Below are 17,087 nucleotides of genomic sequence, written 5' to 3'. Positions count from 1 at the left end.
AAACAAAAGATGAATATAGCCTTTTGTGAGCATGGCTTAGGTTTAAAAAACCATGTTATGACTTAGGGGAAGCCCAATTGTTTCAACTTGCAGGAAGTCCTGAACCATCTTTTGAAGAAATTTCAAAGTGTTATAGTCCATGGATGATAAACTAGAGTCTTTCTCTAGCTGTTGAATTACAAATCTTTACACCGCTAGCATTAAGGGCCACTTTGGTTATGTTGCTTGGTGGACACTTGAAATTTTATGTTTATATATTGTATATCTTAATGTGGTCTGCTGTGGAGGTTTAAGGTTTTTTTTAATGTTTTGGTTTATTGATGTTTTTTATGCTCAGAGTCACATTATTTGAATTAGGCAGCCTTATACATCTTGTTAATAAATAAAAAATATTTCCCATTGCCCCCGCTGGCTGAAATTACTGGGACTGAAGTTCAACTATATTAGGATGGTCAAATCTGCAGAAAAAAAATATGAAGGCAGCCATACTAATATTGTGCATCAGCAGAGGTTGTTGAGGGTTGTATAGCAAAGCTCCAGAATGGACTCCAGAAGATGGTAGAGGACAGGAAGGACTGGAGGAACGTTGTCCATGGGGTTGCAATGGGTCGGACACGATTTCGCAACTAACAACAACAATAAGCAAAACTACATAATCATAAGCCTATTTCCCCTGCCAGGTTAGTAAGCCTTATGGTTGACACAAGTTCTATGCCACGCCTGTGAACAATAGTTTACCTGTATGCAAAAATGGAAAAATCAGCTTGAATTTTTCTACAAATATACTCATAGTTGGAAGCCTTTCAGAAGAACTAACTCTCTAGCTAGAAGCATAGTTTCCATTGAAGTTCACAATGCCTCATCATATATTACAATGGTGTATTTTTATCGAGATCCTATAAATAGGATGCCTGATAAGTGTGGAGTTCCACAGTAGTTAAACCTGAGAGAGTGCATAAATAGCCATTTCAAACATTCTTTCAAGCTGTCTTCCTTTAGTAGAATATTAACATGCTCATATAATATTTGGAATGCCTACCTGTCTTTTTAAAAACAACTTTCTCAGTTTTGTGGTGAGCAATGAAAAAGTCAGAGATATACTCCAAATAATTTGCTTTGGCTAATCTATTACCTAATGAGCAACTGCCACAGAATTGAGAATTAAATCCAACAGTGATTATAAGATATTATATAGGTTCAAGGTTTTTTTTTCTCATAGAATGCCCAGAACAGAGTTCCGGCACCTTTTTTGGATGGAACCTTGTAGGGTAGGCAAGGCGAGTTGTATGATGTGGGTGAGTTCCGGAACCTTTTTTTTTTTTTTTTTTTAGAAAAAAAGCACTATTTGCAATGGTTCTATTGTAGTGTAAAAGCATGGGAATAAAAAGGCCAAGTCAATGGAAATTGGAGGTTAAGTTCCAGAGCTTATGATTGCCCTTTTTTCAAGTACCCCCGTTCTTTTTCTTCTATTGAAGTCATAGATGTCATATATTTGCTCTTCCTTCTTCTTACTTAATCCCAGCAGATCCTACTGAATCAGTCCAGTTGTGAGGCTCCATATGACTTGAGCACAGGTGTCAAACTCAATCACGTCACATGATATATAGTGCCATATTGTGACTTTTTTGCCTTTGCAGCCCTGGGGTGGGCATGGCCTGTGCATGACACATCCGGCCCACAGGCCGCCAGTTTGATACCCCTGGACTTGAGGGATCCATGGTGTTCTCTGTGCTTGGTTGTTTTCTTGCAGACATTTCATTACCCAAACTTGGTAAAATCACCAGTGCTAGTCATCACCATCACTGATGATGTTACCTAGTTTGGGTAATGAAACATCTGCAAGAAAACAATCAAGCTCAGAGAGCACCAAGGACCCCTCATTTCAACTCTGAGCTATAAATATTTTCCTTTATTCGATATGAGTGGTCAATTGACTGCAGAAACTGGTCAATTTCTTGGTTATGGAAGAAGTTACATTGTTCATACCACTTGGTTTATAATGATCTCCCTGCTTGGCATGGTTTTTCCAAATCTCAACAGAGGGGCCTCTTGATCATGCTGTGGAAATCAGTAATGTTCACAGCCTCTAGAAGATCCACACAGCTCACTGTAACAACAACTAGTGGTCGAGATAGTCCTGTGTCCTCTGAATCCTGATGTTTCCTACCATTCTCCAGAAGCAGTGCCAGCTGTAATCACCAGCTCTCTGAGCAGGGACTTCAGAGGAAAAAGAACTATATAGCTATTGAACTATAAGCCTCCTGTGGATATAAGCAGCATCCCAACAATTCATATGAATCTCTCTCAATGTCATCTTCCAGAAGACCTTTTCCTGATCCTTCCACCTGCTAAATGTTGCTGGACTAGAAAAACGCCTTTGGAATGTTTTTGCCCATTCACTATAAAATTCCTATCCATCAATCACTGAAATTATCTCAATTTTTGCAGTTATTTATGGTTTCAGAAAGAGAGAAGTCTTTACATATACAACTGAACCTACTGTATGTTGATTTCTGTATGAGCCAGGAGCCTTTTTTAACAGGCAAAAAACACCAATTGTATATTGTGAGGAAACAGTGCTGTGCAGACCTCATTTTTATGTTGGAATGGGAGTAATATTGAAACTATATATGTGTGACATTTTCATAAAACCCCCTGGGGAATTTTTTTTTTTAAAAATCTGCTTTATATACTACAATTTATCTTCTAGATGTATTTTACATCTTTTTTCATTTTAACTTGTTTTATTTGTCTTTGTAGGTTTAAATGAATTCTTTAACATTAACAGAACTCTTTAAAAATTGAAGCTGTAAACTGAAAGGAGACCAAGAAATATTTTAGACAAAATTGAACAGATGGAAATGCGACAGCAATAAAAGAATTCATGAGCATCAACAATGGAGTAAATGGCAAAATAATTTTGATGCTCTGTCTCAAAATGCTGACACTTGTTCATTTGTGTTGGACTGCAAATATGTAATTGTAATGTCTCTGTAATTTTGCTGCACATATATTGTCAATTTCACATCATGATACTTTGATTTGGATGCAAGCATACGTTTCATCATTTCATCACCATCATTTAGACCATAATATTCCAGAGAAATGGGTCTTCTCCATGAGCACTACAATGGGTGAAGCTGTGAGGATTGAGCAATCGCTACAACTAGAAAAATATTAAAACACTGTCTTCCATTTTAATAATGGAATTCAATGCCTCCTTTCATTTCATGCACACAGAAAAAAAAGAAGCAAATTAGAATAAAACATTCAAGAGGATAAATGGTAATTTTTGCCAAACAGACTTTCCTTTCAGAGGAAAGGGATTAAAAAGTGTCCTGCATTCCAACTTGCTTGAAATGAGCCGAGGTGGCGCAGCAGTTAGAGTGCAGTACTGCAGGCCACTTTAGCTGACTGTGTTCAGCAGGTCAGCGGTTCAAATCTCACCGGCTCAAGGTTGACTCAGCCTTCCATCCTTCCGAGTAGGTAAAATGAGGACCCAGATTGTTGGGGGCAATGTAAAATATATATATACATTGCTTACTGGTGTACACCGCTTAGAGAGTGCTTGCACTTAAAGCGGTATATAAGTCTCATAAATAAATAAAAACCTTGAACAAAGCTGTTTTTTAAGCCATAAATATTTTGTTACAAACTCATTCATTCTCACTGCTGATCCTTTCACCTGATGTTTTCATTTGGGGCTACCCCACGCTTTTTGATAGCAGAACATTCACTCTTGTGATTCAGCCAGGCATCCTTCTGGCAGGTACGATCACAGTAGTGGGCAAACTTGCACTGGCCACAACGATGGAGTTTCTCATGCCTCTTGAAGCAAGTATGGCAGACAAGGTGCGTGAGGCTGAAAGGAGGAAAACAATGCCTTAATCATCACTTGGAAATTGCAGTTCAACTCTTAATTAATAAGATTCCACAGCGTGCTCCCAGACTTTCCAGTGCCCATTTTCAAAGATTATGCACACGCATGCGTGCACACACACACACACACACACACACTTCCTTTTTCCATTTATTCCCTACCTTTTTCAAGAGCTCAAGGCAGTCTCCTCTAATTTTATTCTCCTTATTAAAAAAAAAAGTCAAAATGGTCGATACTCCTGTTTATAACAATGAGCAAGAAAACTGTGTATAGGTTGGGCTGAAACATAATGACTGGCCCAAAGTCACCCATGGTTGAGGATAAACTTGAGCCTTGGTTAACCTAATTTTAGTGTGAAATCACATCCACTTCACTGACAAAATATTTGCTTTGGGCAGATAATTTTGTGTCCAAGGCATAACATTATTTCATCGGCAAATGCAGCCTAGGACTACATTGGCTTTTTTGACAACTGCTGACTCATAGTTATGTGGTGGTCCACTAGGACACTTAGATACCTCTCACAGTTACTACTGTTGAACCATATATTGCCTATTCTATTCTTATGCATTTGGGGGTTTTTGCCTTAATTTTCTCACCACTGAACTGCATCTTATTGGATAAGGCCCAATGCTGTCGAGATCTTTCTGAATCTTGAGTCTTGTCTTCCAAAGTGTTAGCAATTACCCCAGCTTGGTGTCATCTGCAAATTTCATGAGTTTCCCTTCTATCCCCACGTCTAGGTCATTTATGAAGATGTTGAAGAATACTGGGCCAAGACCAAACATTAAGGTATCCCACTGCATGCTTCTCTCCATACAGATTTAGTTCCAAGTATCCCTTCCAAGTATACTACATTCACAGCATTTTGTTGATCCACTAATTTAGTACTTTATCAAAAAAAAAAAAAAAGACAAGGTTTGTCTGGCATGATTTGTTTTTAAGAAAACCATTCTGGCTTCCACTAATCACTTGTTTGTTTCTAGGTCAGTGGTTCTCAACCTTTTTAATGCCGCGACCCCCCCAACCGGTTGTAAGTCAAGGACTACTCAACTGGTCGTAAGTCGAGGACTACTCAACTGGTGCAGCACCGTTTGCAGAATGGGACTTTTGGCGGGCTCAGCAGGGCAGAGACAGCCTGGACAATTCCTATTGGCTTTTGAAAGCCAATAGAATTAGACTCTATTCAAGAGAGTCTATTCTATTGGCTTTCAAAAGCCAATAGAATAAAAGGGAGTAGCACAGCTAAGGAAAAGGGGGGAAAAAATGGCGGACTGCGTTGTTTGGCGACCCCCGTGAAATGGTCGTTCGACCCCAAATGGGGTCCCGACCCACAGGTTGAGAACCACTGTTCTAGGTGCTCACAAGTCCTCTACTTGATTTTCCCAGGTAGTGATGTCAAACTGATTGGCTTCTAATTTCCTGAGTCCATTATTCCTCCTTTTTTTTTTTTTTTTTTTTTTTTTATTGAAATTTTTCAAAAGTTTTACAAATAAAAATCCACCCCCCCCCTCCCCAACCACCCCACCCCCCCCCGACTTCCCAGAACTGGATGTAGGATTATTTAACAAATTTTTTAAAAATAACATTTACAATTTATAAAATAGTTAATAATAATGATTAAAAATCACAATAATAATATATATAATAATAATATGCATAACATAAACTTTAAAATAAGTAATATATACTAAGAAGAAAAAAAAAAAAAAAAAAAAAAAATAAAAAAAAGAAAAGAGAGAGAGAAAGAAAAAGGAAGAAAATAGACGAAAAATATATATGAATAATAATACATAAAAATTATATATATATAAAGAGGAAAAAGAAGAAAGAAAGAAAGAAATAGCATTCATTACAAATTATGAGAAAGCTAAATAATATTTTTCCATATCCAAATTATATTGTATGAAATTTATCCATTTTTCCCATACCGCAAAAAATTTTTCTTGAGATTGCTCCTTTAAGAAAGCCGAAATCTTTGCCATTTCTGCCAAATACGAAACTTTGTAAAACCATTCTTGTAAAGTAGGCAAAGATTCCTTCTTCCAATATTGTCCTATTAATAGCCTAGCGGCTGTAATCAAATTTAACATCAATGTAACCTCTTTAGCATCACAGTCAATAACAATACCTAATAAAAATAATTGCGGCGTAAATTTTACCCTCCTTTTAAAAATTCTTTGAATATTCCACCATATCTTAATCCAAAAAGCTTTTATATGCTTACAGGTCCACCAAATATGATAATAGGTAGCATCCAAGTATCCACCTCTCCAACATTTCGGCTGTAGATTAGGGTACATAATGGACATTTTCTTTGGGTCAAGGTGCCATCTATAAAACATCTTATAAAAATTCTCTCTTAAATTTTGCGCTTGTGTGAATTTAACATTTCTTATCCAAATAAGTTCCCAAATATCCATTGAAATCGTTTCACCAATATTCTGTGCCCATTTAATCATACAATCTTTAACTAATTCAGGTTCTGAATCTAATTCCACTAAAACCCCATAAACTCTCTTAATATGGGTTGGCCTTTGGTCTCTTACTTCTTTTAAAAAAATTCCATCTTCTCTAAGCCAGCCCATTTTACCATCCATCTTCAATCTATCCACTATTTGTCTATATTGGAACCATGAATAAGTTAAATTTTCATGTGTTAATTCTTCCAAAGATTTTAACTGACAGTCTTGGCCATCCCATCTTAGTAACTGTGCGTAAGAGACCTTATCCATATTTACCCCTGTCCTTATACCTTCTATGGCATGCCGAGGTATAGCCCATAATGGTATTTTGAAGTCACTTTTATAATACTTTCTCCACACTCTTAACAAAGAGATTCTTATAATATGAGATTTAAAAACCCAATCCACTTTTTTATTAAATATTAAATAGGCATGCCATCCAAAAAGTAGGTCCCAGCCTTCCAAATGAAGTATCTCTATATTTGTTAAATTCGCCCAGTCGCTAATCAAAGTCAGTACTACAGCATCATAATACAATTTCATATTTGGCACCTTGAGTCCACCTCTCTCACGAAAATCTTGCATTATTTTAAGTTTCACCCTTGGTTTCTTCCCTGCCCAAACAAATTTATTAATACCTTTTTGCCATTCATCTAAGTTACGTTCGTTCTTTAAAACAGGTAGCATTTGAAATAGAAAAATAAACTTTGGCAGGACATTCATTTTAATAACTGCAATTCTACCCAAAAGGGATAACTGTAAATTATTCCAATTTTTTAAATCCTTCTGTACCTCCATCCACAGCTTTTCATAGTTATTTTTGTACAATTTTACATTAGAAACAGATAGTGTAACCCCCAAATATTTTACCTTATCAACAATTTCAAAATCTGTTAAGTTAACTAAAGCCTGTTTATCACCATTAGTCATATTTTTAGCTAATATTTTGGTCTTATTATTATTAATTTTAAAACCAGAAACACATCCATATTGTTGAATCAATTGTAATAATTTCACCACCGAGGAAACAGGTTGAGACAAAGTAACAACCAAGTCATCTGCAAAGGCTCTTAGTTTATATTCTTTTTTATTAATTTCTATTCCTTTTATTTCTTGAGACTCCCGAATTTTAATCAACAAAATTTCCAATGTTAAAACAAACAATAACGGGGATAACGGGCATCCCTGTCTTGTTCCCTTTTCTATTACAAAAGCCTCTGACAAACCCCCATTTACAATAATTTGAGCAGTCTGTTTTTGATATATGTTGGATAATACTTGTAATATATTTTGTCCGAAGTTCATCTCCTTAATTAAACACAACATAAACTGCCAATTCACTTGGTCAAAGGCTTTTTCAGCATCCAAAAATATCAGACCTGCAGGGACTTGGTTATTCTTTTCTAAATACTCTAGTAAGTTAATAATTTGTCTAACATTATTCTTCATGTACCTTCCAGTTATGAAACCCGATTGATCCCTGTGTATAAGCTGCTGCAAGATCCCCATAAGCCTGTTAGCTAAGATTTTTGCAAAAATTTTATAATCCACATTTAAAAGAGATATAGGCCTATAATTTTTAGGCAAAGTGAGATCCTGACTATCTTTTGGAATCAGAGATATAAATGCATTACGCCAGGATGGAGGGATTTCTAACCCCTGTAATAACTTATTAAACAGTTCACACAACGGTTGAATCATCTCTTCTACTAAAGTTTTATAATAAATAGATGTCAACCCGTCCGTACCCGGCGCTTTGCCCAATTTTAATTGTTTAATAGCTGTAACAATTTCTTCCTTAGTAATTAAACCGTTAATCTTTTTTCCCTGATCTTCTGTTAATTTAGGAAAGTTAACTTTGCCTAAATAATTATTTATGTCTGTAGTTTGAATATTAGAACCCTTATATAATTTTTGATAGTATTCTAAAAAAGATTTCTTAATCAATTCTTTCTGATAAACCAATTTACCATTATAATTTATTTTATCTATATTCCTCTGTTTCTGTTTTTTTCTTAACTGATAGGCCAACCATCTCCCTGGTTTATTAGCATTACAAAATGTATTTTGTTTCATAAATAGCAAATTGGTTGCAGCTTGATCAGCCATCAGCATATTAAATTGTGTTTTTAACAATTTTAAAGCTCCTTTAACCTTTTCATCTGAGGGATTTGAAATTAAAGATTTCTCTTTTAATTTAATCTCCTCTTCCAAGTCTTTCCGTTTCTGAGTCTGTTCCTGTCTATGCAAATTATTCATTTTTATCAAAATACCACGCATGAAAGCCTTACTTGCATCCCACACCATTGACATTGATGTTCCCTTATTCATATTTAAAGTAAAATATTCCTTTAAACATTCCTTTAATTTGTGAACATTTTTTTCTTTTTTAAATAAGTTCTCATTCACCCTCCAGGATCTCCTGTCTTCCTTCTCTGCAAACAGTTCCATCCAAACTGGACTATGATCAGACAGTGTCCTAGGAAAAATTTTTACATTCTTTACCCTGTTGTATAAATCTGTTGTAATCAAAAAGAAATCAATTCTTGAAAAAGATTGATGTCTATCTGAGAAAAACGTAAAATCCTTTTCTTCTTGATTACGTTCACGCCAATAGTCTCTCAATTCCCAATCTTCTTTCATATCGAAGAAGGCTTTAGGTAGTTTAGCCTGTTTAAAAAAGGTAGAAGAGCCTTTTTTATCCATTTGTGTGTCTAAGACACCATTCCAGTCTCCCATTAAAATCACAGATCTATAATCCAACAAAGTTATTTTCTGATGTAGTAACCTGTAAAATTGCTCCTGTTGCTGGTTTGGTGCATACAACCCCACAATAAGGATTTTCTTACCATATAAACCAAGTTCAAGCATAACATATCTTCCGTAAGGATCTGATTCTAACAGGGTAGCAGATAAATTCTGTTTAACGTAGATTACCACACCCCCTTTCTTCCCAGGGGCGGGAGATACAAAATGAGATCCCAAGCGAGGATTATTTAAATATTTTTGGTCTTTAGCTGTAATATGAGTTTCTTGCAAGCAAATGATGTCATTGTTATGTTGTTTCAAATAGTGGTAAATTTTTTTTCTCTTTTGAGGAGTGTTTAATCCATTAATATTCCAGGACAGGAGCTTTGCCATCTCCCTTGGCCTTCAGCCTGGAGAAAATCCGCTCAAATTCTGCTGCTGATGAATATGTAGCAGAGCTTTTGGGTCTTGCTCCTCCCACCGGCACTGAAACAATTTGCTGAGTAGATTCTCCAATTTCTTTTTCCTTTTCTTTTTTCTGTTGTTCTTTTTCTTTACGTTTATGTGCTGCACGGGTCATTCTCTGTTCTTTAATCTCTGATTGAGACATCCATGCCACCTGTCCAGCAGTCATCATCCCTATAGCTTCAGATTTCTGTTCCACCTCTTTATCACTCAAAACTTTCTGCATCATGGGCAAAGGAGAGCCTGCTCCCAGGACCGTTTTATAGAATTCCTTAGCTTTAGCAACTGTGTTGAGTCTATAACGTGTCCCCGCATGGCTCAAAACAATGCCCATCGGAATCTCCCATCTAAATGGCATTTGTCTTGCTTTAAGTTCATTTACTAAAAAAGCAAAATCTTTTCTGGTTCTTAAAATTTTAGGTGGAATTTCCTTTAAAATAATAATATCTTGAGCAGCAATCTGAAATCTTTTATTATAAAAAGTTTGTAGAATCTGATTTCGCAAAGACTTCTTAGCAAAATATATCACCACATCTCTAGGCAGATCCCTCTGTTTTGCAACCCAGGAGTTGACTCTATAAATTCTTTCCACATCCCCACGTAACTCTTCTTTATCAATATTCAAAATAACAGCCAAGTCATTAATCACCATTTCCATCAAATCTTGAGTTTTATCTTCTTTCAGACCCCTTATTCTCAGAGCATATTCCATCTGTCTGTACTGGAACATAAGAATATCATCTTGTGAAGCCTCCACTTTTTTCTCCATATCTTGAAATTTATAATCCAGAAGTTCAACTGTTTCTTCAATTTCCTCTACTCTGGAGTCCAGCTTCACAACCACTGAGGCCATTCCAGATAAAGCTAAAAGTATATCATCCCTCAAAATAGCATTATTCTGTTCTAAAAGCTCCTTCATCTCTTTCTTCATTTCCTCCTTAGTTTCAAATTTATTCTGATCCAAAAGTTGTTTCATTTCCTCCCTAAACTGTGAAACAGCACTTACCATTATTTCTTTAATGTCTTGTGCTGATGTGCCAGATGGGGGAGGTGAAGGTGGAGTAGATTTAGGTTGCTGCACTGAAGGTATTATTTTAAGTTGTTGCTGCACAGTAGAAGTAGCAGGAGAAGAAGTTACTTTAGAGGCTGCAATAGCTGGTTGTCGTTTTGAAGCCATTTTAATTTATCTTCCTTTCTTCTTAAAAGTACCAATAAAAATAAATAGTCCAAGAAAAAATTAAAAATAAAATAAAATAGAATAAAGTAAAAAAAAAAGCAATATTAAACAACAATTCAGCCGAACCGTCTTCTAAAGAAAAAAAAAGTTTCAAAACGCCATTTTACTTTCACTCTCACTTTTCCGCCCAAAAAAAAAAGAAAGCTCGAAAAAATAAAAAAAAATCAGCACAAACTAAATAAACTAAATAAACTAGAAAAAAAAAATAAAATAAAACTAAACTATAAATAAAATCCTTTAAACAGTTCTGTCCGGTTTAAGATTACTCACGGTTTCTTTATATTCGGAGATGGTAGCGGCGTCTCGCTTTGTTTCTAAAGAAACAAAGACAGCTGAGAGGCGGAGAAGCAATGAACTCCGAGGGAACCTCTTTCTCCCCCTAAAAATAAAAATCCAGGGAGAGTTAAGAGGTTCTACCTCTATTCATGCAATCTCGACCCCTTCCCTTCGCCCGGGAAGGGGATTGCGAGCCGCGGGCCAGCTGGTAAACGCTGTGCTCCGCGGATCTGACACCTTCTCAGGAGGACGGCTACAAAGTAGCCGCCATCTCCACCGCTTCAACCACCGGAAGTCCCATTATTCCTCCTTTTTATAGACTGCTATTGTATCAACTCTTTTCCAGTATTTCCCATGTGCTACATGAACTTTGAAAGATTACATTCAATTGCTCCAAGATTATACCTGCCGGCTCCTTCAAAATTCTAGGATAAACCATCTGGCCCAAGTGATTTGTACTCATCTAAAGTGGATAAGTATTCTCTTACTAATTCCTTATCTATTTTAAATTATATACCTGTTCAATCTCCCTCTAATAGGTTGGGATTTTTCTTCATTTTTCATAAAAAACAGATGTAAAGAAGAAATTAAGCAGTTCTGCTTTCTCCCTGCTGCCTATCACCTTCTTCCATCTGCTCCCACGAGTGGACTTATTGTTTCTTTGACTTTCTTCTTGTTCCTCACATATTGAAAGAAACATTTTTTATTATTTTTGGCATTGGTTGGTAGTTTTAACTCACTCTGAGCCTAAGCTTTTCTGAGTCCCTCTTTGCAGATTCAGCCTGTTTGTTGGTATTCTGCTTTAATTATGTGCCCCATCTTTCCATTTCCTATATTTGACCTTTACCCTCAGTTTGTTAGAGAGCTCTTTATGGAACCATACTGTTCTCATCTGGTGTCCAAAGGTAAAATCAGCACTTAAACTTTTGGCCTTCCAAAAGGGCCTTGAAATCTGACTCTGCCAATTGGCCAGGATCCCAATAGGGACATGTCATACTGGAGATGGTTAATGGACTGACATAAAACTCCACCTCTACTCCATTTGTGCATCTTGCTCCCTTTCTTGGCATCTTTATTAATTTTAGGTAAATATTTGATATTTATTATTTTAATATTTTATCTTGTTTTATTTGGTTATAAGCCAACTAGAGTTGGCGAGTTGGCGAGATGGGCAATATATAAATTTAATAAATAAATAAGTAAATAAAATCAAACATCTTTCCTTTCAGAATAGATATCTTGTTTGATTTTTTATCTCTTGATGGTATAGTTTGGTCCAAATTACCTTTAACTCTGTATCTTTTGCTGTGATGAGAAAGTTGAAACACTACTTTCATGATCTCATTTTGTGGTGAACTAATCTCCAGCCCTCTTTCTGAAAGTTTGCTGTAGCACCCTTAGGGTCAGAATCAAATTAAAAAACAAACTCATTGAATTGCTTTCTATAAGCAGGGTTGCTAATGGTGGGATGCCTACAGCATTCCTATAGCAGAGATACTGGTCCCTCTTATAAATTCTAATGGTCCACTTAAAATGGTCATTCTACCATTTCTTGAAGTTGATTATCTGTCTTTTTTTTAATTTTATTTTTAACCAACAAGACAAAACAAAACAAAACATAACACACACACACACACAATATATACTCCTTTTTTTTTACAGCAATTGCCTAATGGTAATCTATTATTTACATTTCCCCCTTATTCTTCTTTAGAATATTTGTCCTTATAGCCCCATTATTTCTTATTTACATTTTTCTTCCTTCATGTTCTACTTCTTACTAAGAATAATTCATATTAATATTATTATACGTGATTATACACAAATTTTCACTTTTGACCTTTCCATATTTATTCTCCTCTATTATTTCTAGTTTCCAACCAGACATACAACTTGTTCCATATTATATAATACTCTGTGTCTTCCTTTTCTTTTATCTCTTTTGTTAATTTGTCCATCTCAGCACAGTCCAGGATTTTTCTTATTACTTCTTCCTCTGATGGTATATTCTCATTTTTCAGCACTGTGTATATGCTATTCTTGCCGCCGTTATTATATGTAACATTAAGTACCATATTTCTTTACTATATTTTCTATTTAAAATACCCAACAAAAAGATCTCTGGTTTCCAGTCTACGGGTTGGTCTATTATTTCTTGGATCCATTTTCTTATTGTAGACCAGTATTTTTTTGCAACTGGGCATGTCCACCGTAAATGATAATATGTTCCATGTACTTTTTTACATTTCCAGCATGTTGGCGAATTATTCTGGAACATCTTGGCAAGCTTTGCTGGTGGAAGATGCCATCTGTAAAACATCTTCAACTGGTTTTCCTTGAATGCCGCCAACATAGTCAATTTTATATTTATTTCCCACATTTTTTCCCATTTCTCCAATTCTATATTATATCCGAAATTTTTTGCCCATCTAATCATTGTGTCTTTGACATTGGTTATCTGTCTTAACAGCTCTCTGTATGATATTTAATGAAAGGAAGAACAAATACAGAAGAATAAAAGACACTTTCTCCATGTTTTTCTTCCTATGGTTCAAATATGATAAGGTCATTGTGTTAAGACAAGGCCAAGTCTGATGACAACTGAAATGTAAACCAGACTCTCAGCTTCAAATGGCTTTTCCAATTGCTCTGGAGAAATCACATAAATCAAGCAGAATCCTTATGGCATGCACTATGCAAGGCTGACATCAGTCTGAAGTACCTGACTGGTTTCTATCAATTGTCAAGTCAGTGCTGTGAAAAGATGCTGCAGAGTTTGTTCTCCTTATAAGGAAACAAGGAGACAGAAGTCTGATTAAAACAGCTTTAGCTTCTTTGTGTTCAAAATAGAAAAAAAATGGAACTTTGATTTTAGGTTTTAATTATTAGATTAGATTAAGTCATGTTGTTATTGAAATGGTTTGTATTTACTAGAATGTAAAGCAAAAAGTTGAGGCTGTTGTACTGAAAAGAGTTGAAAGTCATTCTTTTCTTTTTCTCTTTTTTACCATACACTCCTTTCCCCTTTCCTTTTTGATCTGTATTTCCATTTGTATTTTACAGTATAATAAACTCTAATAAAAACACTTATATCTGAATTAATCTGTCATAGGATGGCAAATAGCAATATTTTCCAGGAAATAAATCCCATCAGGCTCATAGAAACTGCAAATCTGTCTACCGGAGGATAAATTCCATTGAACTTACTACAGTCTTGTGAAAAAGAAAGTACACCCTCTTTCAGTTCTATGATTTTATGTATCAGAACATAGTAAAAATCATCTGGTCCTTAGCAGTTCTTAAAAGTAGCTAAATATAACCTCAGATGAACAACACATGATATAATACAGCATGTCATCATTTATTTTACAAAAAGAAAACCAAGTTGTATTTACCTACTTACCTAAGACCATAATTTCCTGGCAGGGCCAAAATGAGAAAATACAGTAAATCAAGTAAAAAAAAAAATGCCAAGCTCGTTCTAGACTAATACAGTATTCTGAATCCCATAGGAACCAATCAACTTTCAGGAAATAGGACAAAAGAGTTATAGCCATGATGATGCTTGTCAGTAACTGGCATGTTGCCTGTGATTCAGGATATAATATACTGCCCTCAGGACTGTGGCCATTGCTACTGAACTACCTTGAATTTATCCATAGTCTGTCTCTGCCTCAAAAATGATTCAGAAAGGTATTTTGGAACATGGAGGACTGCAAGGGCAGCACCTCTTTAGAGCAGTATCTTTTTAAAGTCTTCCTCAAGAACCTGAAAAATATAGCCTTAGGGGTGTTTTTGTATTGTTTTGTTTGTTTTTTTGTTTGTTTTTTTCTGGCTTTAAATTGGTGACTATCATCCCATCTGCTAGTCACAGTTAAGGTATGCATTGTACAGGTAGTCCTTGACTTACAATCATTAGTTTAGCGACCATTCAAAATTACAATAGCACTGAAAAAATTGACTTACAACTGATCCTTATGCTTACGTCCATTGTGACGTCTCCATTACCACATGATCAGAATATCGGTGCCTGGCAACCGGCATGTCTTCCCAATGGTTGCAGCATCCCGGGGTCATGTGATCACCATTTGGGACCTTCCCCAGCTGGCTTCCAACAAGTAAAGTCAATGGGGAGAAGCCAGATGTGCTTAATGACCATGTGATCCACTTAACAATTGCAGTGATTCCCTTAACAACCATGGCAAAAAAGGTCATAAAATTGAGTGTGACTTATTTAACAACGCCTTGCTTAACAATAGAAATTTTGGTCTCAGTTATTATTATAACACTACTTATATAAATATGTGCTTTTTTAAATTGGTTCTAAGCTTTTCTGACCATGCCCTGTGACATTTTATAAGAGGAGTACATTTTTCACACACAGTAATATTCTGTACATTGTAAAACAAATAGTATAAAGTTTTACAGCATAGGGTTGTTGTTCTTTCCTCATTCCTTTTTCCCCAACACCTTGCCAAAAATTGTCTCTAATAATTTATATTTTCCAAAGCGAACCATCACCCAACCACCACTCTGGCTTGGAAAGGGTGTTTCCCAGCAGAGGACCCTATGAGAACAAGGAGGAAATGATGCATTTTCTCTTTCTCTTCCTCCTATTCATTGCCCTGGGAAAAACCAGAGATCCAGGCACGCTGCAATTGTCTGCCAGGTTCTTCCAGGCTTGCTAGAATTATCATTGCTGCAGAACAATGACAACAAAGTAGGGAAGCAAAGTCCTCTTTTCTTCTCGCCATTCATTGCTGGGCCAAAGTAATATTAATGAGGAATGTCTTTATATGATTTCAGTGATGGGTGGGTAATACTAAGCAGATGCTGTAATGTAAAAGGGCCTAGCACTTTAAATGACAGAGGGAACGGTGAGGGGACCTTGCTTTTTCTTCTACTTCTTAAATGCATACACATATTAGATGGACACTATTTTCTGTTATATACATAAACACGATTATACTGTGGTTTTTGCACAGGAGCATTGTTAATCTTTACTGTATTATTTCAATTTTAATAAATGCATTGCCAAAAGGATCACATTGTCCCACAAACAATTCCCAATATAACTAATCTGAGATGGAATTTGCTTTTGAGAATTGAAATATGATATGGGGGGAGGAGCCAATGTTAAATTCTATCAATCATCAAAGAGTACATTGGGCTAATTCCCCCAATTTATTGTTCTCCAGCTGTGTTGGCATGACAGAATCAGTGTTCTCACACCTCCAGAATGTTACTATTGAAGCTTCTAGGACTGGATCCCCAACATACCTGGATATACAAAATTTATAACATTTGCCTTCTCCAACTGGAAAAAGCTACTATGTCTGCAGACATTTTTCTCAATGAGAAAACTGCAGATTTATCTTCTAGCTCAACTGTGTAAAGACTTCTTAAATGTCTGAAATGAAATCCACCATAATCACACATGCCCTTTTCCAGGACTTAGTTGCAAGGACTCAGGAGGGATAAAAATAACAATGGACTGCAAAAATGCATCAGTTGTACCGGCAGTCCTGGAAGTGAAACTATTACTTGTGAAAATATATTTAATAAAGCTAAACATAATTGTTTTTAAGACAAGTGAACAGCAACCAGAAAATTGTTGTTATATAACAGTAATGACTTCCGCTCAACAATATCGCTAGCAGTTACGGTTTCAAAGTTATCTGTAAAGCTTATTGTCATGTATAGTGCATTAGAATGATCTAGACGTATAATAATGAAGACCTGAGTCGCTATAATCAGGGCTTCATGGTTCATGGTTCAGATATGTCTGCAACTGATGCAGCAGCATAACTGGTTTTCACTTACTCTTCAAGTCATTGCTTTGAGTCCAAGTTGTGACCATTTTCTTCAAATGGGAGGTGACCCCATTCAGAACATTTTTTTTTAATGCCAAGATATTTCTGGAGAAACATAAATCCCTTTCTGCTGGATTTCAGACTTAGCTTCTGTTTGCTCTAACCTGCAGACACTAGATTTCTACAGACTGTTTTGCAAGACT

General features: G+C 35.9%; 1 protein-coding gene across 2 annotated transcripts in view; it reads right to left on the bottom strand.

The window, feature by feature from the left end:
* Positions 1–17,087, bottom strand: part of SMYD1 (SET and MYND domain containing 1) — a 42,678-nt gene that overhangs the window by 22,496 nt on the left and 3,095 nt on the right. For both annotated transcript variants that reach the window (XM_039331573.1, XM_039331574.1), the window contains exon 2: positions 3,686–3,862. In XM_039331573.1, coding sequence (XP_039187507.1) covers positions 3,686–3,862 — 177 coding nt within the window. The remainder of the gene's footprint in view (positions 1–3,685; positions 3,863–17,087) is intronic.

This window comes from Crotalus tigris, unplaced genomic scaffold (genome assembly GCF_016545835.1).
Source record: "Crotalus tigris isolate CLP2741 ecotype Arizona unplaced genomic scaffold, ASM1654583v1 scf7180000024437.13266115, whole genome shotgun sequence".
In the NCBI taxonomy this organism is placed as follows: domain Eukaryota; kingdom Metazoa; phylum Chordata; class Lepidosauria; order Squamata; family Viperidae; genus Crotalus; species Crotalus tigris.
This window is presented reverse-complemented; position numbering and strand designations above follow the sequence as displayed.